This window comes from Periplaneta americana, chromosome 6 (assembly GCF_040183065.1).
Source record: "Periplaneta americana isolate PAMFEO1 chromosome 6, P.americana_PAMFEO1_priV1, whole genome shotgun sequence".
Taxonomy (NCBI): domain Eukaryota; kingdom Metazoa; phylum Arthropoda; class Insecta; order Blattodea; family Blattidae; genus Periplaneta; species Periplaneta americana.
The window spans coordinates 11,733,892-11,760,950 of record NC_091122.1 but is presented as its reverse complement, the minus strand read 5'-3'; the positions used below and the strand labels follow the sequence as shown (position 1 = coordinate 11,760,950).

General features: G+C 37.2%; 1 protein-coding gene across 2 annotated transcripts in view; it reads left to right on the top strand.

Annotated features, from left to right (window-relative positions):
* LOC138700994 (zinc finger protein 37-like) overlaps positions 1-22,413 on the top strand; it is an 81,504-nt gene extending 59,091 nt beyond the window's left edge. For both annotated transcript variants that reach the window (XM_069827463.1, XM_069827461.1), the window contains exons 6-10: positions 451-674; positions 3,006-3,207; positions 9,534-9,678; positions 14,161-14,317; positions 20,269-22,413. In XM_069827463.1, the coding sequence (XP_069683564.1) occupies positions 451-674; positions 3,006-3,207; positions 9,534-9,678; positions 14,161-14,317; positions 20,269-21,295 (1,755 nt within the window). In that variant the 3' untranslated portion in view covers positions 21,296-22,413. The remainder of the gene's footprint in view (positions 1-450; positions 675-3,005; positions 3,208-9,533; positions 9,679-14,160; positions 14,318-20,268) is intronic.
* The last annotated feature ends 4,646 nt before the right edge of the window (positions 22,414-27,059 follow it).

The window sequence follows — 27,059 nt, the reverse complement described above, 5'->3', positions numbered from 1 at the left end:
TTTTTGGAGGTAGAGCCCCTTGCTTTCTTAAACTCGGCACTAGAATGAGGTGGTGTGATCAACACCATACCACAGTTTACTATATACAGTCACGAAGCTTGAGTTTTGAGGGTGCTAGAAACAAGAGACTGTGCCAGTACTATTTTGAATTGCCTGTAATGAGGCGATATTAGCGATCCTAGTGGTGAGCAGCTATCTAATGTATGCATATTTACTACGTATTGAGCTTCGTGACTGTATATACTAGACTGTGACCATACTCCATTTGCCTTTTATCCCCGGGGAAGATTTAATACTCAGTTTTATAGGAGGCTGAGTGAACTATACTACCAAGACAGTCATTTGCTATTTAATGTAATAAGAACATAGGAAGTGTGATATCAAATTTTGCAGTACTCATCAGTGATATGTCGTCAGAATTAATAGGAGGGAATGTGTTTATGTTTGCAGCACAACTATGTACAGTCACATGAAAAGCAGCTGATAACGAATCTGGAGAAGTTGAAGACACTAAAGAAATACCAGTGTGGGGTCTGTCACGAGGAGTACCGCAGCGTGGCCCGCATGTCGTACCATCTGCCCCGCTGCATCAAGGGACCCTACCACTGTGAGCTGTGTGGTGACCAGTACATGTTCAAAAAGGATCTCAACCTGCACAAAAAGAAGGAACATAGGTAAGCCTGTGTGCGTCATTCAGGTCTATTGATGGCTTGGTTGTTTTTTTTTAACAATTTATTGATTGATCAGCGCATTTAGCGCTATACAGATCATAAGGCTTGGTTTAATAGTTTGCTGTCTCAGGTATTCAGTACTTTGTGTATCAGCAGTGGAGAAACAATTCAGTTCCTTTATTGTGTTGTGCTTGATATTACTGTTTATAGCCCTAGTTTATTTTCTTGAACTATTATTCAAAAGACATAAATAAATAAATCATTTAATATGCACCAAATAAGAAGATGAACTTTCGTAACAAATCAGCTCCTTTATCATGTTATTTAATTACCAGGAAACAATTGGCATTCATACAGTCCTCTCTGTAGATTGGAAACTCAAAAAAGTTTCATATCCATTGTTCAAGAATTAAAACAGAAAATCAATATCCCGAATTTAAAAGAAAACTTACAGATTAAACCAAACCCTTTAACTCTTAAATATAGAATATAATCTAAATTTAACAGAAGAATTACTGAAATCAGAAGTAAACACTGAAATACTAAAACAATTGTCTTTAGAGACCATTAATATTAGGTACCCTCCACAAAACTGGCTTCATTTATACACTGACGGATCCTTGATCTCCAGAGAACAAGGTGCCGGTGCAGGTGTTACGTGCTGTCTCTTCTCACTTTATAGATCTCTTGGATATGAAACAAGTTTTGATGGAGAAATCATTGCAATAATTGAAAGTCTCAGGAATCTTCAGTGCCACATCAATAAATTTAAGAATGCAGTTATATTGTCAGACTCCAAAGCGGCTATTCTATCAATAGTCTCTAAACACACACCTTCATCTCAAACAACAGAAATAACTAAAATGCTCTCTCAATTAATATCACTCAATAAAAGAATTGTATTCCAATGGATACCATCCCACTGTGGAATCCTGGGAAACGAGAATGCGGATGCTTTAGCAAAGAAGAGCAGCACTGCTACTTACAGACCTGTTACTAAATCTACATATTACTCTGTGAAGAGATTTATTAAATCTTCATACTTAGACTTCAGCAAACAAAATTTGATAACACAATCCCAAGGGAAAAAATGTAACTCTCTGCATCATAATCCACAGTTAATTCCCGATTTACCACGAAAATCGTCTGTAGCTGCATTTAGATTGGCAACAGGCCATGATTGTTTGGCCAAACACCTGCATAGAATTGGAATATATCAGTCCCCTAACTGCCCATTGTGCAACTCAAACCAAGAAATGGATTCGGAACACCTCAAAATCTGTGCTTCAGTGGCTGGCCATGATAATATCTTTGAAAAATATTGGAGTGCAAGAGGTCAAATGACTTTATTGTCAAACGCCTGGCATTAGAAAACAACAACAACAACATTATATTTTTCATAAATCCACACACATAGTAACTGTTTGTATATTGTAATAATTTGTAATACTGAGTGTCTGGAAGAATTACTGACAAAAGTTACATTAGTAAATTTATGATAGAATAAAGATTTATCCGTCTACAGATATATAGATGTTCCAAATTTCAGTAGACCACCACCACGTGCTCCATTGTTCCTCCTGCCAACTTAATACAAGGCGCGTCCATAAAGTAACTTTCCCACTCGTCCCACTGCTAGCAAACCATATTTGCGCGAAGCGACTGCGTGTACTTGATAGAGTAATGTCCTGGCATGGCGCATGCGCTAGCGGAACTTCCCGAGTGCTCTCAGTAGCTTCGTTGCATTGGTTGAAGATGGACGCTCCTATTCCAGCTCCCGCCGCGTGAAGTGCGATCAGTGATAAAGTTTTGAATGCACAGGGCATAGCGCTGATTGAAATTGATCGTCAGCTGTCACTTGGGCCTAACGTCATGAGCAAGCAGATGGTGCGTTGCTCCACAAGGTCGTCTGTGATGATGGTTGGCCTCCCACTGTGCTCCTCGTCATGCACATTTTGGCGTCCTGCTGAAAATTGTCTACAGCAGCAACGCACCATCTGCTTGCCCATGGACCTGGCACAGCTGATGATCAATTTCAATCGGCGCTATGCCCTGTGCATTCAAAAACTTTATCACTGACCGCACTTCACACGGCGGGAGCTGGAATAGGAACGTCCATCTTCAACCAATGCAACGAAGCTACTGAGAGCACTCGGGAAGTTCTGCTAGCGCATGCGCCATGCCAGGACATTACTCTATCACGTACACGTAGTCACTTCGCGCAACATATGGTTTGCTATCTGTGGGACTAGTGGGAAAGTTACTTTATGGACGCGCCTCGTATGTCCCTCTTCTGTAACTATAGACTCTACATAAGGCTTGCTTTGTTGTCAGGGGTGCACACAGCTTTTTCTGCGATGAATGTGGACTGACATTCAAGTTCCGAACCTCGCTGCAGAAGCACAAGGTGAACAGGCACGAAACTGAACAAGGCCCGTTCTCATGTGAAGAGTGTGGGAAGAACTTCGCAAAACGGGTGCAGCTCACCAACCACAAGATCAACACTCACCGCATTGAGAGGAAGTTCCTGTGTCAGGTGAGCTCACAAGTCTCTTCTACATTTTGTAAGTTCTGCTTCGTGGTCTCCAACGAGCGTGGCAGAAAATACATACTGTACTGAATAAGAAAATAAGATAATAACTGTCCACTGCTGTGGAGTAATGGTTAGCATGTCTGACTGTGAAACGATCGGGCCTGGGTTCAAATCCTGGTTGGGATAAGTTACCTAGTTGAGGTTTTTCCCCTCAACACATTAAGTGCAAATGCTGGGCAACTTTCGGCGCTGGACCCTGGACTGGTATTGCTAGCATTATTACCTTCACCTCACTCACACACTAGATAACCAATGCAGTTGATAAAGCGTCGTAAAATAAACCAAATAAAAAAAAAGTATGAGAGTATTGCAGTACAGTTACATTTTTCCAAAGCTGTTATGTGGGTCCCTATCACTACGGCATGGCGCGTCCTCAGGATGTGGATTGAGGAGATGCCTCCAGAAATAATAATTTAATAATTTATTTATTTAATCTGGCAGAGCTAAGGCCAGTAGGCCTTAGTGGAGGATAGCTGCGAATATATTGAATAAGCAGTCGCGGACAGCCGATGAGGGGTTGTCCTCCAGCTTGGGGGTTGGGCGAAGGGCTAACAACCCATCACCATAAAAAACAGCTTGTTACGAAACCTTCAAATAGGCCTTGGAATGGGACTGATTCTCTGGCACGACCACAGCAAAGAAGTTAGTTGGGAGGCCAGAGGGAAAAAGACCTTTAGGGAGGCCGAGACGTAGATGGGAAGATAATATTAAAATGGATTTGAGGGAGGTGGGATATGATAGAGAATGGATTAATCTTGCTCAGATAGGGACCAATGGTGGGCTTATGTGAGGGCGGCAGTGAACCTCCGGGTTCCTTAAAAGCCAGTAAGTAAGTAAGTATGTTATGAACAGGAGCACTAGACAGACTCTTATTCTCGATCCTGTAGTCCGTTTTGAGAGATACATAAATCAAGCACTGGAAGTTCACGCAGAAAAGAAGACCATCTATGAACCTTGTATAGCCTATCTGTCTGAAAGATACCATATACCTCCAAAACTGTGGTCTGTCATTGGTCTTCTATTTGGTAGTAGAGGAACTGTCCCAAAAAATAACATGCAGCCATCTTAGAGAGCTGAAAATTACGTATAAGACTCTAATAGACTTTGTAGTCAACATTTTAAAGGACTTTGAAAATTTTGCATCATCTGTATTTCAGTTAATTACATTGTTGTTAATCTATTTCACATCCTTATATTTATATTTTAACTGATTCAGCTGTTATATTTCAATTAAATTGTTTTCACTTCATTACATACATTTATATTATACTCTACGTATGATTAAACTCTTCTGGAATGTTCTAGCTCAGCATACTATATTCATCTATGTATATAATTTGAACTGGTACTGGAAATTACCGGAAAAGGCTGAATGGATTTTAATTAATGACCCGTCATATTGAAGTTTGGCATCCAAGGATTTTCAGAAAAATAGTAACTTTCAGTGAAGTGTTAGCTTTCCTACATAATTTTCCTGTTTTCCAGAATCCATCTTTCGTCAGTTTTGAGAACTAATTGCATTTCAAAATAAAACAAAACACACACTACAATAAACAATAGGCTATTACACGAAGGGCATGACCTGCAGGATTGCTGACATATTTAGAGTTCAAATTCAATTGGTTATTAAAAACTTCAAGACTTACTAAAAATAATTTACAGGTCTGATTCTGCAGTGCCTGGGAAAAGTTTTCACAAACTTTTTTTGATAATTTATTGACAACTTACACTAGTTTATGTCGATTTGATTTTCTTCTGTATGAATTATTGTAATGGGAGAAATACTTATGTCTCTTTTTCCAAGCAAGCATATGTTCCGTAAGTTGTCAATAAATTATCAAAAAAGGTTTGTGGAAACTGACTTGTGTCACTTTTCCCAGGCACTGCAGAATTTATATTGTCATATTGTAATGGTGATTTAGGTGATAGGAACTTTTCTGGTTTTAAATTAAAATTAAATATATCTCTAGTTTCTGGATTAAATGGATCTCTAAATCCTACTAATGGGACATCAGGAGCAGGGTATTATATTCCAAAATATCAAGAAAGTTATTTCATACCATGTTCATCCTCCTCCAGTCTTGACACTGAATTGCTAGCTATTGATGCTGCTCTTCAGTGTGTTACTCAAATTTCTGAAAAATCTATTTGGATACTTACCGACTCCAAGGGGGCTATATTTAATATAATTAAATATGTACCAAACCTATATGCATATAGAATTATTCCACTTCAGAAACAACTAAGTAAACTAAAAGAACTCCAAAAGGAAATAACATTTCAATGGATACCTGGTCATTGTGGTATACCTGGAAACGAGAAAGTCGATAATATTGCAAAACAGGCAACATATTTGCAACCAACACCTCTTCAACTGATATCTGTATCCAATGCTTTTGCTTCAGTAAAGTCTGATTTTACAAACCTATGGATCAACAATTGGCTCTCTTCCGACAAAGGAAAAATTTTACAGTCCGTACAAAAGAAACCAAATGACCTGGAAATGTACAAAAACGTGCCCAGACATGTTCAAACATTTTTAACAAGAGCCAGAACAGGTCACATTGTCACTCAATTGTACCTACACCGATTTCACATTTCTGATAATCCTACTTGTCTGTGGTGTAATAATCATGATGAAGATCTGGAACACATTCTTCTATACTGTCCATCCATAAACCACAAAAGAAGTAAATTAAAATCATCAGTACCAGTTGCAGAAGACACAGCCCTGCAGTATATATTGACTACACTCCAACTCTGGCTACTAGCAACAGGCATCTATAATGAACACCGATCAAAATACCCCTCATTTCTCGTGAAAAACAACAACTGAATAGACTACAGTGGACTATAGTGGACTTTATGTTGTCAGCAAACAGCTGGATACATTAAGAAGATTGATTAGTTTCTGGATTGCTTGTAGAAAGCCATTTTGCGTTTTCAATTTTCTGCATCTGAATTGGTAACTCGTCCTGTATGTGTCATGTGGTAACCTTATCATTCTTTCATATTGCAACAGTGATCTTTTATGTATCTCCTGTTATTATTTGCAGGGGCGGACGCAAGGGGGGGGATTAAGGGGATATATCCCCTCCCGAAATTTTGAGAAAAATATGAAACAAGAAACAAAAATAATATTGATTTTAATTCGTGTATGTACATAGGAATTAGAGGGTTTTCCACGTAAATTCTCTTTGCTAAAATGTTAAATAAATGTATCTTTGCATTGAAAGAAATCCCTGTATCTGCGATTTTTCTTGCCTCTGCTTCGTAACTCTGATCCACTGCCCACTGGAGAGTGGGCCACTTACTACAAGAGATCCAACGCAAGAGGACTAAGAATATAACTCGTTATGAGTGACTAAGTGGCCAGGATCCGATGGAATAAGCACCATCTTAAATCACAAAGTGATTAATTTTCGCTTATCATGATAAGCACCCCTGCACATGTATGGACATTGTGCCATTGTCATACATCTCTATGACGCAGTGCATGAGGGTAGGGCACTAGAGGGAACCCAAGAGTTGGAACTTAAACTGAGAGGATTCGAACCGACATCGGGATGGGAATCCAGTGTAGCTTAGTGGATAAAGCGTCAGCACGTAGAGCTGGAAACCCGGGTTCAAATCCTGGTGCCGGGGAGAATTTTTCTCTGTTCCACTCTTCCATCAACATGTGATGACGCAGAATTTCTGCACTGAAATATTATTATATGTACTTCGGTACATTGTAATATAAGCCATACAGAAACCAACATTTTTGGTGTCTATGATTTTAGCTAGCCATGTTTTTAGCCTGTCACATGATTTAGCCAGTCTACTACAGTCAGAACAGATGGACCTTAAGACATTCATTGAACTATGTGAGAATCTAGAAAGAGAACTGGAAGATTTTCGTTTAAATTTTCAGCCAGTGAACCTAGAGGCAAAAAGTGTTGCTGAACTTACTGGAATTACGCTGGAAATTCCAAGAACTGCAGGGAGACAAACACAGCGTTCTAACTTCAAGACAGAGAGCCCTGAAGAGTATTTTAGGCTTTCAGTTCTCCTTCCCTTCTTAGACTATTTCATTAGTCAGCTCAAGGACAGGTTTTTAAATCATAAGGTAATCCTAAAGTCCATACAAACTTTGCTGCCTAAAAACATAGTGCGAGCATCAGATGAAGATTTAGAAACTGCTGTTGAGGCTATAGTAAATCAGTGGCCCAATGATGTTGATGCATCACCAGAGTCTTTCTTCAATGAATTGAAGATGTGGAGAAGGAATTTCCTTGATCAGAAAAATCTTCACCTAATGCCTACTGATTTTATATCATCTTAGAACAGGTGCAATGAAATTATTTTGCCTGCACTCACAAGGCGCTAAAACTTTTCTGAATGTTGCCTGTAACTACAGCAACACCAGAAGTCCCTATTTACACTATCTTAATGTCGTTCGACTTATAGCGTGGGCGCATGCGCAGTACTGATTTCTTTCCTTCCCTTTCGACATCTGCTGGGTAGAAGCTGTTTCTATTTCTGGGCGACATTTCCTAGGTGGGCCAGCCGAATTGACGCGACAGGACCCGAACATGGTTCGGAAAGGCAGCAGCAGACAACTTTTAATCAGCTGTTTCTCTGTTTCCGCGGGCTTTGTAGCGTCATGTCAGAGTGGAAGAAAAACCAAGCAATGAAATTAATCGAGCTTTACGAGGAATGTACATGCTTATATGACATCAGAAATAAGGACTATCACAATAGGATTCGGAGGGAGTTTATTTGTAAAAATTTGGAGTCTGTTCGTCCCAATACTATTCCCTCCGACATCAAAACAAAAATAAAGAACATCAGGAGTCAATATGCAAGAAAAAAAAATTAAACTTTCAATTCATTTTAATACAAGAAATATCTATTGGACAATTTTGTTCCAGTTTGAACATGGAATAACCAGAGCCTTGAATAACTCTTTCTCCTGCCTTCTGGATATCCAGTTCCTTTCCCAGTCTCTCTTTGTTGTTTGTTTTTTATTTTGTTTTTTTTTTTTTTTTTTTTTTTTTTTTTTTTTTTTTTTTTTTTTTGCTTCTCATTAGTGCAAGCTAACGAAACACTTGAAGCTGCAGAAGCTAAAACAGCTACATTTTTAATTGTTAAAATCCATTCTGTTCATTTAAAAGGCTCACCACATCATACACACGTTGCTCGAGCTCAACAACTAGCCTCGAGTAGCAGACGAGAAATCTGCCAAGAATGAACGGTGATTCTACATTTAGCCGACAGAAAGCACTTGATATAGGAAGTTGCTTGACAACTTGCGTCGACTTGTGGACGAAAAATCTGCCAAGTGTAAATGGTGATGCTACATATAGCCGACAGAAAGCGCTTGATGTTGCGCGACAAATAGCAAGTGTAAATAGGGACGAACGGTCGTTCTCAACATTGCGGTGTTTGAAGACTTACTTGAGGAGCAGGCAGATTAAATGGACTGGTCTTGATGATGATACATTAAAATGTAGAAATAAAAGCTTATGAAGTACTGGATGAAATGTCTAAGAAGCCTCGTCGCCTTCTTCTGTAAATGTCATTCTGTCATTGTTTTTGCATTGCAGTCATTGTAAATATTAAAATTTAAAAAATTGTGGTTTATATAACAACGCTCGCAATTGCCGAGATTATATCGGCGTCACTGGTGTGCCAGAATTTTTTTCCCGCAGGACTTCTTTTATATGCCAATAAATTTACCGATATGAGGCCTGTCACATTTAAGCACACTTAAATGCCATCGAACTGTGATGGGATAGAACCCGCAACTTCGAGCACAAAAGACTATACCAACTACGCTACTCAGGCCAACTTGTAAATTTTTGTTACTCGGAAACATATTGTGAATATATAAACTTATTTCTCATTATTCCATTTTTACTATCTCCTCAAATCCCTCCCCGAAAAAAATCCTGCGTCCGCCCCTGATTATTTGCATTGAAAAACCACCATAAAATCACACCCCTACTGATATGGTGTGTCATGTGATTTTTTTTTAAGTCTGTGGAAGCAAGTTCAGTAACTATGGCAGCTTCAGATTTCTTCACAAGACATCCTGAACAAAGACCTTTTGTAGTCGTAGTAGAAAAAATTATAAATGTAATTTATCTGGCATTAATGATATCTTTATTACATAGTTTCCTTGTGTAACTCGAAAAAACTGAATTGAAGCTAAACTACAAACATAAAAAAATGGCATTACAATGAAATTCTCTGCTGCATTGTTTCTGTTACGTGATTTCTTGCAGGTTTGTGGCAACAAATTCAGTAACTATGGAAGCCTCATGGCTCATCTCGACACCCACACGGAGAGACGCAGATTTTCGTGTAGTTTCTGCAACAAGAAGTTCAGGCAGAAGGAGAAGCTGAAGTATCATACAAGGATACACACAGGTATCACCTACACCTCAGGAGCTCAAGGGATGTGGTAATTCCTCTATAATTTGTTCAATCCATATGCATGCGGCCCTATTTCACTTTCCATTTTCACATTTGAAGTCTTGTTTTGTCACCCTTATGTGTGGTATCACTGTGGAAGCAAGTCATTGGATCTGCAAAAATTTAGAGAAATTTTTTTTTTTTTTTCTAGCCCAGCTGCTATAAATGCTAAATGAACAAAACTTTTCGTGATTATTACAGAACAAAAATTCGCTCCAGCACCGGGGATCGAACCAGGGTCCTTGGTTCTACATACCAAGTGGCTTAACCACTGAGCTATGCCAAAGTTCAGTCCACAGCACCATATCAAGTCCCTCTCCTCCAGTGTTTTTCCCATTGTGGTCTGACTCCAAGTTCGACATATGTTGACATATTATATTAAGTCACTTTGCAAGTGTGTCTGCGGTTTCGTTCCCCATGACTCCACAGTGTGCTGGAATCCATTGGAGATGGACAATCTTATTAACTTTTTGGAGTTGTGTTAACATTTTGTAGCATTCTCTTATTTTTGTTGACTTCTTTGTAGCATTGGAACATATTCCCTGAATTGCAGCTTTAGAATCTGAAAGAATTACTGTCTTGTTATATTTATTTAAGGGAAGATTTAATAATTGTCGGAGAGCAATGTCTATAGCCTCTATTTCACCATCATAATTTGTTGTGTCTCTGCCAACAGAATGATAAAAGGAAAAATGTGTATATGTAACTCCAGCTCCAGTAAGGTTTTCTGTGGTGGATCCATCAGTATATATGTGTAGCCATTCTTCTGTAGGGTATCGAGTATTGATCGTTTCCAGTGTTAGAAGTTTTTGTATTTCTTTTGGTGTGTCTGATTTACTTATTTCCTCTGTTAATTCCAAACTGAAGGTAGGTTGCAATAATTCCAATGGATTTTCTTTTATGAGTAAATTTTCTCTGGTGTTAGGGATGTTCAATTTGGATTTAATCTGTGTTACCTTTTCTAGGAAACTACTGTGAGTTTTAAGGATTGAAGAAAGGCACAACAATAAAACAAAAGCCTAAATTTAATTTCTCATATTCCTCAATAAAACGCTTGATCACAACAAAATTTTCTCATTCATACCTACAAGAAATAGAATCAAATGCTAAAGACAAAAAATGGATTACACTACTTTCCAACCCAGATATAATCCCGCAGAGACCAAGGAAAACAGCAGTTGCAGCCTTCAGACTATTGACAAATCATGACTGTCTAGCAAGTCATCTCTAAAGAATAGGTATCTCAGCTTCACCCATATGTGTCCTGTGTAACGATCCAGCAGAAATGAATGAAGACCACTTGAAGACCTGTGAAGCATTAAGATCAGAAGAAGCTACAGTTCAACAGTATTGGAAAGCACAACTGCTAATGGCTTCATTGCCAGATGCAAGGCACTAGACAACAACAACATATTAAGTCACTTGGCATTATACAAGGAGTGCACTCATTTGAGTGACTTAGTGGCTGGGATTCCACAGAAGAATATCATCGCAATGATAGCCGTCCAAATCTTGGATTTAAAATATCGGCATCCTAATCAATTCAAATGAACAAAAAAGAAAATGTAAATTAATGTTAAAAAAATACATAATGAAATTTTAAAAAAGAATATTCTGCGACAAGATTTTGTAGCTATCAAAACGATAAAAATTTATTGAAAATAAATAATATACATTGAATATTATGAAGATGAATAGAGATGGAGATTGATGATGTTCAATGAAGATTTTAAAATGGTTGATGCAATTGTCTGAAGAGTCTTATCAGGAACCTTTAATTTTCTGAGGAGCTCCAATGTAAATTTGGGAATTGTTCCTCGCGCACCATACATAAGTCCAATGACATTCCAATCTTCCATGCATTGTTGGGCGAAGAATTTACATAAAGATTAATTTTTGGTCCCACAGAATATATGTTATGGTAACAATGATGTAGGACAAAAAGAATTAATCTTTATGTAGATTCTTTGCCCAACAGTGCATAATACTGAGGAATCCCAGCCACTTAGTCACTCAATTGAGTGCGCTCCTTGTATAATGGCAGGTGACATTATGTCAACATATATGTCGAACTTGGAGTCAGATACAAGGGGAAAAACACTAGAGGAAAGGGATTCGATCTGGTGCTGTGGATTGAACTTCGGTGTAGCTCAGTGGTTAGAGCACTTAGTATGTAGAACCAAGGACCTGGGTTCGATCCCTGGTGCTGAAGCGAATTTTTCTCCTCTAATAATCGTTGTTATCATAACAAATATATTCTGTAGGACCAAAAATTAATCTTTACGTAAAAACTTCTCGTGCCTAATATACATACATTACATTTTATAAAACACTGTTCAGAATATTAAAGTAGCTGATAGTAAAAAAAAAAAAGAAGTAAATCCATGGCGTTACAGCCCTGAAGGGCCAAGTCCGACCAGCCAGCTGCTGGCCTCACGTTCACATGCCGAAGCAGAGGTGGACGATCATCCAACCAGAATGGAGGTATTGTTTGGTTAGCACGATGATCACCCCCAGCTGTTATAGCTGGTTTGCTGAACAGGATTTTCGCTACCTATCGTAGCTCTCCAAGTGCATCACGATGCTGGGTGGGCACCAGTTCCATACACTGGCCGAAATTTCATGAGAAAATTTCTTCCCCCATGATAACTCGAACCAGCGCGCATTCCGTAACGCGAGTCCCGCTTACCTGTAAAAATAATATCAAAGTTGCATAATTTTTTACAACTGTAAAGCACGGACATAATAAAATATATAATTAATTAAATATCTGCATGATTCGTTTACAGAAATATTCTAAAGACCTACACTAACAACATAATCTAGGATCTTTTATCTATTCCTCCAGGAAATATTTTTTTTCTTAATAAAAAATTTTAGGAAGTTTAATATTGAAGGTAATGACTAAGAAAAAAATGTGATTTTCCTTAAAAGCGAGAATTAATTACATTATTCTTATGGTAATTTGGCTGGGACTTAACAGAGTATTTACTAAAGATGTTATTAATTGGTCCAACAGAATAATATCTGTTATTGTGACAATTAATATTTGAGGAGAAAAATTCGCTCCGGCGCCAGGGATCGAACCCGGTTCCTTGGTTCTACGTACCAAGTGCTCTGACCACTGAGCTACGCCGAATTCAATCCTCAGCACCAGATCGAACCTTTCTCCTACAGTGTTGTTTCCCTTTTTGTGGCCTGACTCCAAGTTGGGCATATACGTTGACGTTTATATTTCAAGTCAACTGCCATTATACAAGAAGCGCACTCAGCTAATGGCCGGGATTCCGCAGCAATCTGTACAGAATAATGCACTGCTAGCTAGACGAATTTACTAAAGATGTTATTAATTGGTCCAACAGAATACATATCTGTTATTGTGACAATTAATATTTGAGGAGAAAAATTCGCTCTGGCGCCGGGGATCGAACCTGGGTCCTTGGTTCTACGTACCAAGCGCTCTGACCACTGAGCTACACCGAATTCAATCCTCAGCACCAGATCGAACCTTCCTCCTTCAGTATTGTTGGCCCAACTTGGAGTCAGGCCACAAAAAGGGAAACAACACTGTAGGAGGAAGGTTCGATCCGGTGCTGAGGATTGAATTCGGTGTAGCTCAGTGGTCAGAGTGCTTGGTACGTAGAACCAAGGACCCGGGTTTGATCTCTGGCGCCGGAGTGAATTTTTCTCCTCAAATATGTTGTTTATTGTTTTCTAATGCCAGGCGTTTGACAATAAAGTCATTTGACCTCTTGCACTCCAATATTTTTCAAAGATATTATCATGGCCAGGCACTGAAGCATAGATTTTGAGGTGTTCCGAATCCATTTCTTGGTTTGAGTTGCACAATGGGCAGTTAGGGGACTGATATATTCCAATTCTATGCAGGTGTTTGGCCAAACAGTCATGGCCTGTTGCCAATCTAAATGCAGCTACAGACGATTTTCGTGGTAAATCGGGAATTAACTGTGGATTATTATGCAGAGAGTTCCATTTTTTCCCTTGGGATTGAGTTATCAAATTTTGTTTGTTGAAGTCTAAGTATGTAGATTTAATAAATCTCTTCACAGAGTAATACGTAGATTTAGTAACAGGTCTGTAAGTAGCAGTGCTGCCCTTCTTTGCTAAAGCATCCGCATTCTCGTTTCCCAGGATTCCACAGTGGGATGGTATCCATTGGAATACAATTCTTTTATTGAGTGATATTAATTGAGAGAGCATTTTAGTTATTTCTGCTGTTTGAGATGAAGGTGTGTGTTTAGAGACTATTGATAGAATAGCTGCTTTGGAGTCTGACAATATTAATTAATAGATTATTCCTTAAAAACAGGAATGTTGAAATGGGGTTTTACTCTATATTTAGAACTTAAAAAAATTAGTGCATGTCTCCTGGCGATTCTACTCCAGGCAGGGTTGGAACGCATCCTTTCTTTGCAGGGGAGCGCCCACATCTGTGCCCGACGTGTGGGAAGGGCTTCATCCGCAAGTCAAAGCTGGACGAACACATGCGACGCCACCGAGGAGAGAAGCGGTACCATTGCAACATCTGCAACAAATCTTATGCTGCAGGCTGGGACCTCAAGCTCCATAACAAGTACGTGCTTACAGACTGTTAGTAGGTTTCTTTTTTAATTGAATTATTTATTGTCATTTTAACTTACAAACTTATTTTGGCAATAACATAACATTTAACAAGCTAATTCATTACAGACTAGCCGTACCCATGCGCTCCGCTGTACCCGTTAGAAATAAATATAAAGTAATTACATAATTAAAATAGGACGTTTGATCCAGGGAACATTCGTGTTTGATAGAAGGATAAATCGTTTAATATGTTACTTAATTTAAATTGTATTTAAATAATTAAAATGCGATCATTTTGATCCAGAGACCACTCATTTGGTGCAATGACAATTCCTTTAACATGTTTCTTAATTGTTATTACCAATTATTTTTGGAAAAGCGAAAATTAACAGAAAAATTTTGGCTACAGATTTATTATTATGTTTATATTATATTATATTTTATTATATTACATTATATTATATTATATTATGTAAAAAGTGTGTTGATAACAGATGTACTCGAATTAGAAAGTTTTTAATTTGTTGAGGGAGCTCTTGAATCTCAGGAGGAACAGTTTTTACAACAGCGCAACATAATCTGCTTGGCTCATTACCCAATTTTTTTGCATTGCATTTATTGCATATGTATTTTATGTATTTTAACACGATTCAATTGAGCATAGTTAAAATTTGAATTATACAATAATGGATTGCTAAGCTAACGTACTATTACTGCATACTAAATCAATACACTCTCGTTGTTCGTTAATTCTTTGAGATAAAAATGAATATGTTCATAAACATTATTTTAAGAAGTACAGGAAATGAATATACAGAATAACCTATCAAGTTTTCTGTGCATAAGAAGCTATTTTAATCTTACCTGTCCTCAATTCATTCACAAGTTACTGTAATAACATTATAGCATTATGTCCATCTAGAGAAACTACACTTTCCAATGATGAAATAATAATTAATTATACAAATCGGTTAATTTAGCTTCCGATATTACTTCATACAAACACAGAAACATTGTCTGTAGGCTATGTTTCATAGCTTTCGATTGTTGTGTCCAAGGCCCCTTATAGACGAAGTCATTTGTTTTTTATTTCAATACACCGCCTTAGATGGCAGTTATTTTAATTTTAAAACTCATTTATCTCATTAAATATCAGTCCTATCAAAATTTTTCAAAGAATACAACTTATCAGAAATCATTTTTAAAGAAACTTTTGTTATGTAACATTTTTCACAAAAATCAATAATAAGCGAGATTTATTTAATTCAAGCCCCCTTATAACCCCCCTTTTAAATAACGTATTTTGAATGCCATATAGACTAAAATCTAAGTTACAATGAACTTAATTTATATTCCAATTTTCTTCGAAATCCGTTCAGCCATTATCGCGTGAAAAGGTAACAAACATACAGACAGACATACAAACAAAAATTTAAAAAAAGCGATTTCGGTTTTAGGATGGTTAATTATACATGTTAACATCAATTATTTTTGGAAAATCGAAAATTACCAGAAAAATTTCGGCTACAGATTTATTATTAGTATAGATTACATTATGCAGTTTTATAAAATAATCGCCATGTATTGTCGGTCCCTATCACCACAGCATGGCACGTCCTCAGGTTGCGGATAGAGGAGACGGCCTCCAGATATGGAGGATAGCTGCGAATATATTGAATAAGCAGTCGTGGACAGCCGATAAGGGGTGGTCCTCCAGCTTTGGGGTTGGGCGAAGGGCTAACAACCCATCACCGTAAAAAACAGCTTGTTACGAAACCTTCAAATGAGCCTCGGAATGGGACTGATTCTCTGGCACGACCACAGCAAAGGAATAAGGTTTTGAGATTTGGTACTTGGAATGTTACAAGTCTATACAGAACAGGAGGGGTAACATTAGTAGCAAAAGAACTAGCTAGATATAGAATAGACTTTGTGGGAGTACAAGAGGTTAGGTTAGATGGGAATGGCATAACACAAATAGGAGATTACTTGTTCTATTATGGGGAAGGAAACAATAATCACCAATTAGGAACAGGATTCTTTGCTCATAAAAGAATAAAATCAGCAGTAAAAAAGGTCGAATTTATCAATGATAGGTTATCGTATTTAGTACTTAAGGGTAGATGGTGCGATATCATAGTTATAAATGCCCACGCCCCTACAGAAGAGAAAGACGACGATATAAAGGATAGCTTCTATGAGGAATTGGAACATACTTTTGATCAGTTCCCTAGATATCACATGAAAATTTTATTGGGGGATTTCAATGCCAAAGTAGGACGGGAGTATATTTTTAAACCGACTATTGGAAAAGAGAGCCTGCACATAACTAGTAATGACAATGGAGTTAGGTTAGTCAGCTTTGCCACATCAAAAAATTTAATTGTCAAAAGTACAACATTCCCCCTTAAGGATATATATGTGGACTTCTCCAGACGGAATGACACATAACCAGATAGATCACATCTTGATAGATAAAAGAAGACATACTAGTATAGTAGACATTCGAACCTTCAGGGGGGCAGACTGTAAACAATGGCGGGCTTATGTGAGGGCAGCAATGAACCTCCAGGTTCCTTAAAAACCAGTATGTAATATAAAATAATCGAGTTAATTTCAAAAACTTTAGGAAGGTTCATCAAGAGATCTTGGTATATTCACTGGGATTTTTAGTTGTTGTAGCTGATTATATTGAAGACAGTCCTTCGATGGGTGAATATTACCCATATCGAATGTAAATACTATCTAAAGGTTTCACAATCAATTAGTATTAAATGAAATGATACTACAACTATAAGATAGAGCAAAAAGACTATTCTGAAGAATATATGTACAAAGTAATATATCGAGATGGCATGTTAGTGATGTTTGGACCAAATTTTATTTAGTCGTGACAGGAAATGGAAATGAATAAGTGTAATATGTAACATGTATTGCATTACACCTCATTTAAGGGGTTAGGTACAGCTTACAACAGTAAAATTTTGGAAATATTCAGCATTTTTTTTTTTCCTCTATTACTGTATCTTCTACAATAATGAAAATTAGTGTGTGTAAAACACTGTCCTTCTGCTATATTATGAAAAAAAATATTTTTATTGTTTTTTTTTTTATTTATTCCCCCCCCCCCCCCCCCCAAAATTCAGTTCAGTGTGCAGTGACGAAGCTTTTCCCACATAACTCAAAAACTATCCAACATTTTTGTGATGAAATATTTTATGTGTATTTATGCATGTCATATCTACAATATGATGCAAGATCATTTCTCTATCTTTGAAAGATTCTGATAAAAAATAAATTCTTAAAAAAAAAAAAATTCTTCTAACACAAAATAAAAAAAAAATATTATTTATTAAGGAATGTAGTTGAAAGGGCATGATATTGTAAACATAAGTTTCAGCAATAAAATAAAAAAGAGAGAACATGAAAAAGTTAAAAAGTTTATGAGTTATGAGGGAAAACTCTTCATCACTGCACAGTGAACTGTCACCATTTTGAATTTTGAAAAAAAAAAATGTAAATAATTTTTTTAAATTGTAGAAATATATTTTTTTCATACAGCAGGAGGACAGTGTTTTGTACATACCAATTTTCATTATTGTACGAGATACAGTAATGGAGGAAAAAAATGTTGAATATTTCGAAAAATTTTACTGCTGTAAGCTGTACCTAACCCCTTAAAGCAGCACAAATTCAAAATTTGAGAGTTGATTGACCATCCCAAAATTCGTAATTTTTGAGGTTAACAATGATATGAAATTCAGTCTTTGAATATATAAAAATTATTTTTATAACAAATTAAATGCATTAAAGTATACGCTTGGAAAATAATTTTGTTTTGTGAGTTGTTTGCTTAATTTTTGTATTATTTAACTTGAATTTTCAGTAAAATATTTGTATTAATAACTATTTCTATGTTAAAACATTACAAAATGCGATAGAAAGTTACATTTCTGTAGTTTAAATACATGTTAAGTTCCTAGAATGATAAATTGGTAACTACAATATTGAGTATTTTATTTTATATGCTTACACAAATTACGTATTATGTCAATAACTCATTTAGATATATGTTATGTCTTATATTCTGTAATAATTTACTGTATTTTACTTTGATATAAGTCAGTTCAGTGGCGGCTCGTGGCTTTTTTGGATGGGTGTTCACAAAAAAATATGAGTAATGAACACATATATTCTCGTACAGCTGAGTCACAGGCAGACATAAACGAGTTCTAACATGCATGTACCAAATCTACGCATACAAAACCAAAATTAAAACCATTAAACAAGAGTAGAGTAAAACTAATTCATACGACTCACCTTCTCTGCTGTTGTAGATGGTATTGAAGATCTGGATTTATTTGTAGAGAAACTCCATTCACCTAGTTTTGAGCGATGGAAACTTATCAATAAGTATACTGAAGTTTCTAATGTTGTTAACAAGTTTTTTTTCCACTGCCAACATAGTGTACTCAATCGGTCTTCTGTCATGGTATTACGGAGGAATGTTTTAATTCTCTTTTCATTTAATGCACTCACAATTTCACACACGTCCGTCTCCAAACTTCAAGTATTACTGTTTCAACTTTCAATATGCACCAATGGAGCTTGTATTTTTCTTACTTTGCTGAACAAAAGACAACAGAATCAGCCCCCATGCGTAACGGTATTTTGAAAAGAAAGAGTAAAGAGAGAAAACGAGGAAAGAGGGAGAAAGGAACAGGATGCCAGACCCAAGAGAGATGGAGCATCTCTCTTTCTCTGTCACTAGCATGTTAAGACTTGTGCGAGCCAGAGCTGTTGTAACCATTGTAACAAACCAGAAAATATTCTTGCCTCAGGCTATTTCACCCTGCTAGAGAAAAATTGTGCGATCTGCTGTCAACGTGTCCAATGGAGATTTAAAGACACACGTCACACGGACGGGACATTCTCTCGAGACAAAAAAATGTTGTTGTTTTCTAATGCCAGGCGTTTGACAACAAAGTCATTTGACCTCTTGCACTCCAATATTTTTCAAAGATATTATCATGGCCAGCCACTGAAGCACAGATTTTGAGATGTTCCGAATCCATTTCTTGGTTTGAGTTGCACAATGGGCAGTTAGGGGACTGATATATTCCAATTCTATGCAGGTGTTTGGCCAAACAATCATGGCCTGTTGCCAATCTAAATGCAGCTACAGACGATTTTCGTGGTAAATCGGGAATTAACTGTGGATTTTGATGCAGGGAGTTCCATTTTTTCCCTTGGGATTGAGTTATCAAATTTTGTTTGTTGAAGTCTAAGTATGTAGATTTAATAAATCTCTTCACAGAGTAATACGTAGATTTAATAACAGGTCTGTAAGTAGCAGTGCTGCCCTTCTTTGCTAAAGCATCCACATTCTCGTTTCCCAGGATTCCACAATGGGATGGTATCCATTGGAATACAATTCTTTTATTGAGTGATATTAATTGAGAGAGCATTTTAGTTATTTCAGCTATTTGAGATGAAGGTGTGTGTTTAGAGACTATTGATAGAATAGCTGCTTTGGAGTCTGACAATATAACTACATTTTAAAATTTATTGATGTGGCAGAGAAGATTCCTGAGACTTTCACTTATTGCAATGATTTCTCCATCAAAACTTGTTGTTCCATATCCAAGAGATCTATAATGGGAGAAGAGACAGCACGTAACACCTGCACCGGCACCTTGTTCTCTGGAGATCAAGGATCCGTGGGTGTATAAATGAAGCCAGTTTTTGTAGGAACGTCACTGCACATTGTAAAGTAATAGATGTACCTGTAATAATATAAATACAGTAATATGTATGATTTTTGTTGTTTTTAAGGTGTTCACGTGCTCCTGTGCTCATATAGAGGAACCGCCGCTGAGTCAGTTTATTGGAAAGTCTATGTAATTAATGTTACCAACAACAGTAAAAGATAGAATTTTAAAATTCCTGGTTCATTTTCAGGAAGCAGCATCCAAACGTTCCTGACACAACATCCAGGGCCACACCTCCTCCTGTCGACAAAGAAAATCCACAGTCAAGCCAAGCAACAAGTAGTCAGAGTCCTGAAAAGGACGAAGACGAGGATGACCCAGATGATCCAGAGCCGGTGTGTGAGTCGGGTGAGGGCAATGAGACAGAAGACACCCCAGAACAAACAGAAAAGGTGGACACCCCTGAAGAGGACGTCAATATGGAGACGGTACAGACGGATTCTGAGGCAGTACCCCAAGAAAATGAAGCCAGTGAGGAGTCAGGAGTGTTGGTTCACCTGGACTCGAACCCACAGCCTGAACAGCAAGATAGTCAGATAATAGTGCCGGACGGAAATGTAGGTAGTGCTAATTCTGGGATTTTAGTGCAGCTGAATCCATTACAAGCAGAGAACGCTGCGACAGTGAGTCCAGACACAGCTAATCAGAGGATACTGGTACAGCTCGATCCATCGCAGATACAGAACCACCCGCTGGTTCTGAATGGTGGTGCCGGTACCAACAACTCGAAACTGATCTTGCAGTTGGATTCGACTCAGCTGCCGCCGGCACTGGCTCAGAGCAGCTCGGGTGACTCGAACAGAGTGTTGCTGCAGTTGGACCCTTCGCAGGCGCAGAATGCCGCGATCCTGCACAACGGGGCCGCAGCCCCAAGCGGGTCGCGCATCCTCCTGCAGCTGGACCCGGGTCACAACCAGTCGCTGCCCCCCAACACCGTGCTGGCAGTGGCCGACACCATCCACCTGGCGCCGCTTGTGGACGACGGCCTCACCGCCCAGTACATCCAGCTGGCACCCACCCAGACAGAGGAGGCGGTACCGGATGCCAGCAGTGGTGTACCACTACATATCCAGCTGCCGGTATCGGCTGTGCAGCTGCCAGTGTCCCAGCAGGGCTCTGGCTCGGCGGCATTTGAGTTGCAGTCGCTCCCCGTGCAGGGACAGACAGGGCTTGTGTTCACACCGGCAGGGTTTGATGTCAGCAGTCTGACGTACTGAGTCTGTGGCAGCAGCGAGTATTTAAGTGCCTGAAACGATGTAAAGTTGCGTCAGAGAGGGTTTAACGTCCTTGCCCCAATGCCGTCCTAAAGCACTTCAGATTACAAGTTGTTACAGAGGAAAGGAACTACTGACTTGTCATTATCACAGATTTTCTATTTCTTCCTCCACTCTCTCGACTCCATTCTTCTTTTTTTTCTTCTCCTTGTCTAATTTTCTTGTGTTCTTCCCATTCCTGTCATCCTCATCTTTCTCCTCCATTCTCCCTTCCTCATCATTTTCTGCTCTTTATTTTGGCTGTTTTTTTCTCATTCTTTTCGTTCCTGTTTCCTCTCTTTTCTTTTGTTCCTTTATCATCTACTTCTTCCTCTGTCCTCTCCTTTGTTACTGTATCTTCCCTTATGTTTTCCATTTGTTCCCATCTCTCTCTTTTTTTTACTCCTACTTAATCCCTCATTCTCCTCATCATCTTTATCTTCTTTATGTTTTCAAAGTCTCTTCCTGCTCCTATTCCAGTTTTTACTTCCTCCCCACTTCCCTTCCTTTGTGCCTTTTTTTGCTCCTACTCATTTATTTTCTTCTCCCTTCCCATTTCCGTCTTTGTTTGCCTCTTACTCTTCTTCTAATTCTGTACTCTTTCGTCTTTTTATCTCTATTTTGCACTTACCTTTCCTCTCCTTTGTTTGTGTCTTGATTCTCTTTCTTTCTCTCACCGTGCTGTAGCGGCCCCATAGAACTAATATTCCGTATTTACTCGCATAATAGACGCATTTTTTTTTTTTCGATTTTTATAACGAAAAACTAAGGTGCGTTCTTTATGTGAGGAAAAAATTTTAGTGAAAAATAAAACACATATTAACTCTTCCCTTACTATATATTTTACCAATTTTGTTGTGAGGGGGGGGGGGGAAATCATTTTTCTTTTATTTTTGTTTAGAGGTCATTTAATTTTACAGAATCATAGTACATCACTAATTTTCTTACATATCTAAACAGTCGCTATAAAATAGACATACATTTATACCTGAATTATTATCCCGTGCCCTGCTGTAGCGGCCTCATGGAACTAATATTCCGTATTTACTCGCATAATAGACGCATTTTTTTTTTTTCTATTTTTATAACGAAAAACTAGGGTGCGTTCTTTATGCGAGGAAAAAATTTTTGTGAAAAATAAAACACATATTAACCTCTTGCCTTACTATATATTTTACCAATTTTGTTGTGAGGGGGGGAATCATTTTTCTTTTATTTTTGTTTAGAGGTCATTTAATTTTACAGAATCATTGTACATCACTAATTTTCTTACATATCTAAACAATCACTATAAAATAGACATACATTTATACCTGAATTATTATCCCGCGCCGTGCTGTAGCGGCCTCATGGAACTAATATTCCGTATTTACCCGCATAAAAGACGCATTTTTTTTTCTATTTTTATAACGAAAAACTAGGGTGCGTTCTTTATGCGAGGAAAAAATTTTTGTGAAAAATAAAACACATATTAACCTCTTCCCTTACTATATATTTTACCAATTTTGTTGTGAGGGGGGGGAATCATTTTTCTTTTATTTTTGTTTAGAGGTCATTTAATTTTACAGAATCATAGTACATCACTAATTTTCTTACATATCTAAACAGTCACTATAAAATAGACATACATTTATACCTGAATTATTATCCCGCGCCGTGCTGTAGCGGCCTCATGGAACTAATATTCCGTATTTACCCGCATAAAAGACGCATTTTTTTTTCTATTTTTATAACGAAAAACTAGGGTGCGTTCTTTATGCGAGGAAAAAATTTTTGTGAAAAATAAAACACATATTAACCTCTTCCCTTACTATATATTTTACCAATTTTGTTGTGAGGGGGGGAATCATTTTTCTTTTATTTTTGTTTAGAGGTCATCTAATTTTACAGAATCATAGTACATCACTAATTTTCTTACATATCTAAACAGTCGCTATAAAATAGACATACATTTATACCTGAATTATTATCCCGCGCCGTGCTGTAGCGGCCTCATGGAACTAATATTCCGTATTTACTCGCATAATAGACGCATTTTTTTTTTTTTTTCGATTTTTATAACGAAAAACTAGGGTGCGTTCTTTATGCGAGGAAAAAATTTTTGTGAAAAATAAAACATATATTAATCTCTTCCCTTACTATATATTTTACCAATTTTGTGAAAAAAAAAAAAAACAAAATCTTTTCTTTTTTTTTTTTTTTATTTTTATATAGAGCTCATTTAATATTACAGAATCACTGTACATCACTAATTTTCTTACATACCTAAAAAAATCACTATAAAATAGACATACATTTATACCTGAATTATTATCCCAAGTTATCTCGTACATCTTCATTCCAGCTCTGGTAGTTGTCCCACTTTGATTTTCTCCTAAACTATTTACCAACTTACGTTTTTTATGGATTAATTTATGGAGTACAATAACAGTGCTGCTATCAAAGCTTTAAATGTTGCTTGTCATGTGATAGACTCGAAAGCAGGGTATTACACACAGTGACTAATATCAGTGAAATATAATTTTAGTACTGTAAGTCAATTAATATTTTATTGTATTAGAGTACTTTATTTCTTCTAATCGTATAATAGTCATTTAAATCCCACTCGAGTTTTGATTTTCTCTAGATAAATCAAAGCCTCTGGTGAGATTACTGTTGATAAAAATCTTTCTTTAGGAGGAAAGTAAAACCAGGGCTTTTGTTTACAGCAAGTTCCGAAATAAAAGCTGTCACCAGCATCAGAATGTATCATCCTCACATTTCATCTTATCATTGTGGTCCCCCACTTCAGAGAAGACTAACAGAGTCTAAGATAGTCATTGACATTTTCGTGTAATCTCTACAACGAAAGCACGATGTACAGCTAACCAGCATTCCATTTTGTGTATTAAATGGCATTGTTTGTGGATGTTGCCTTGCTACTAGAGTTGCCAACTTGAGAGGACAGAAATTCAGGACACATTAAAAAAATAAAAAAGCACATAAACTTATAATGAATTTCAATGTAGGTACACTTGTATTTTGACGCTGAATTAAACAATTAGAATTGCGCAAATCAAGCTTTCAGGTATAACTCCCTGTAAAGTTAATTTGAATAATTTCAAAGGAAAAATTGTTCTGGGTCCGGGTATCGAACCCGGGACCTTTGGTTAAACGTACCAATGCTCTACCAACTGAGCTCCTGGGAACTCTACCAGACATCGATCCAATTTTTCCCCTCTGTATCACAATTTAAGTCACACAGTTAGTGTGCACTCAATGTTGGTTGCTTGACAGTTGTCAGCCCACTTTGAGATCTGAAAATGGTAGATGGACATTGCCTCACCTTATATTTAGTTCAATTTCTGCCCATGTCTGACATCATTTTTATACATCAACACATGGGATAACATTTTAGACTGGGCTTGGAATTAACCTAGATTTTTAAGTACGGCTCTGTATGATCAAAAATTTTTGGGACTTAGGTCGTCATGATGTCTTTTCCATTATTAGATGTAAGATTTAAACCTCCACTGCCTCTGTAACGACTTGTAGGTTACCAAATAGCTACATTAGTTTCTACTTAGTCCTAAAATGGAGACGACATTTTAACAGTATTATCTCTCACTTTGTCTGGAAAACTTTTGAGCGTGTGAGCGCATCTTCTCTTCTGTCACCCTTCTCATTATTGTAGTTCTATCTGTGATTTCTACTGGTATTAATTTCATCAAAGTAATCCACATTAACTTTAATTTGCCAGTATATGACACCATAATTTATGCTAAAAAGAAGATGATTAAGTTGTTGCAGTATCGATGGTCAGTTATGTGTGATTCAGGGAAAGTGGTTTTTTTTTTTTTTTTCTGTACAACTATGGCCAGCCAACCTTTCAATCATTGATAAAAATTCGTCTTTTAAAAAGATATGTGCAATATATGTACAGTGGGTTATTTTTCAGGGAGATACAAATAAACTGTGTAAATTATTCTGTTGAAATAAATTTTTTTAAGATATTTTGATTTTTTTTATAAAATATCTTGAAGTAAGTTTCTTTGCAGGTGTTAACACTTCAACTGGAACTACTTTTTGTGGCCTTCTTCTCCAGTGGTTCCATACTTAACTCAAAACAGAGGTGAGTTTTTGAGTTTATTGAAAGTAATCTATTACTTACTTACTGGCTTTTAAGGAACCCGGAGGTTCATTACCGCCCTCACATAAGCCCGCCATTGCTCCCTATCCTGAGCAAGATTAATCCAGTTTCTATCATCATATCCCACCTCCCTCAAATCCATTTTAATATTATCTTCCCATCTACGTCTCGGCCTCCCTAAAGGTCTTTTTCCCTCCGGCCTCATGCATTTCTGGATTCGCCCATACGTGCTACATGCCCTGCCCATCTCAAACGTCTGGATTTAGTGTTCCTAATTATGTCAGGTGAGGAATACAATGCGTGCAGTTCTGTGTTGTGTAACTTTCTCCATTCTCCTGTAACTCATCCCTCTTAGCCCCAAATATTTTCCTAAGCACATTATTCTCAAACACCCTTAACCTATGTTCCTCTCTCAGAGTGAGAGTCCAAGTTTCACAACCATACAGAAGAACCGGTAATATAACTCTTTTATAAATTCTAACTTTCAGATTTTTGGACAGCAGACTGGATGATAAGAGCTTCTCAACCGAATAATAACAGGCATTTCCCATATTTATTCTGCGTTTAATTTCCTCCCGAGTATCATTTATATGTGTTACAGTTGCTCCAAGATATTTGAATTTTTCCACCTCTTCGAAGGATAAATCTCCAATTTTTATATTTCCATTTCGTACAATATTCTGGTCACGAGACATAATCATATACTTTGTCTTTTCGGGATTTACTTCCAAACCGATCGCTTTACTTCCTTCAAGTAAAATTCCCGTGTTTTCCCTAATCGTTCGTGGATTTTCTCCTAACATATTCACGTCATCCGCATAGACAAGCAGCTGATGTAATCCGTTCAATTCCAAGCCCTCTCTGTTATCCTGGACTTCCCTAATGGCATATTCTAGAGCAAAGTTAAAGTAATCTATTGTAACACAAAATTCAGAAATCTGGAAATCATACTCACGTGTATTTTATCTATAATTATACAGGCCTGCAATTAAGGGTCATCAAAATTTTTCTAAAAATTTATGCTACATTTATGGGTTTCTTGGGTTACTGAATCGAAAACTGAGCTCAGTTTTCCTTCATCATATACCATATTTCCGCAGCATGCATTGACACTTTTAACAACGTGAATGTAACATTATTGAATTTAATGTGTAAAAGTGATAAGTGAAACATGTCTTGTGGCAATTAAAGGTTTATTTTACAAAAACTATTAGATTGTCATAATTAACAACTCACATTCAGTCGAATGCTTCATACTGCCTTTTTCTTTTCATGTGAAGTTGTATTTGTTGCTTTCCCTCTTATTTTTTATGTATTTACTAGCCGTACCCGTGTGCTCCGCTGCACCCATTAGAAATAAATATAAAGTAATTACATAATTAATATAGGACGTTTGATCCAGGGAACATTCGTGTTTGATAGAAGGATAAATCGTTTATTATGTTACTTAATTTAAATTGAATTAAAAAATTAAAATGCGATCATTTTGATCCAGAGACCACTCATTTGGTCATAAAAATTAGTTTAGGAAATACAGGAAACGAATGTACAGAATAGCCTATCAAGTTTTCTGTGCATAAGAAGCTATTTTAATCTTAC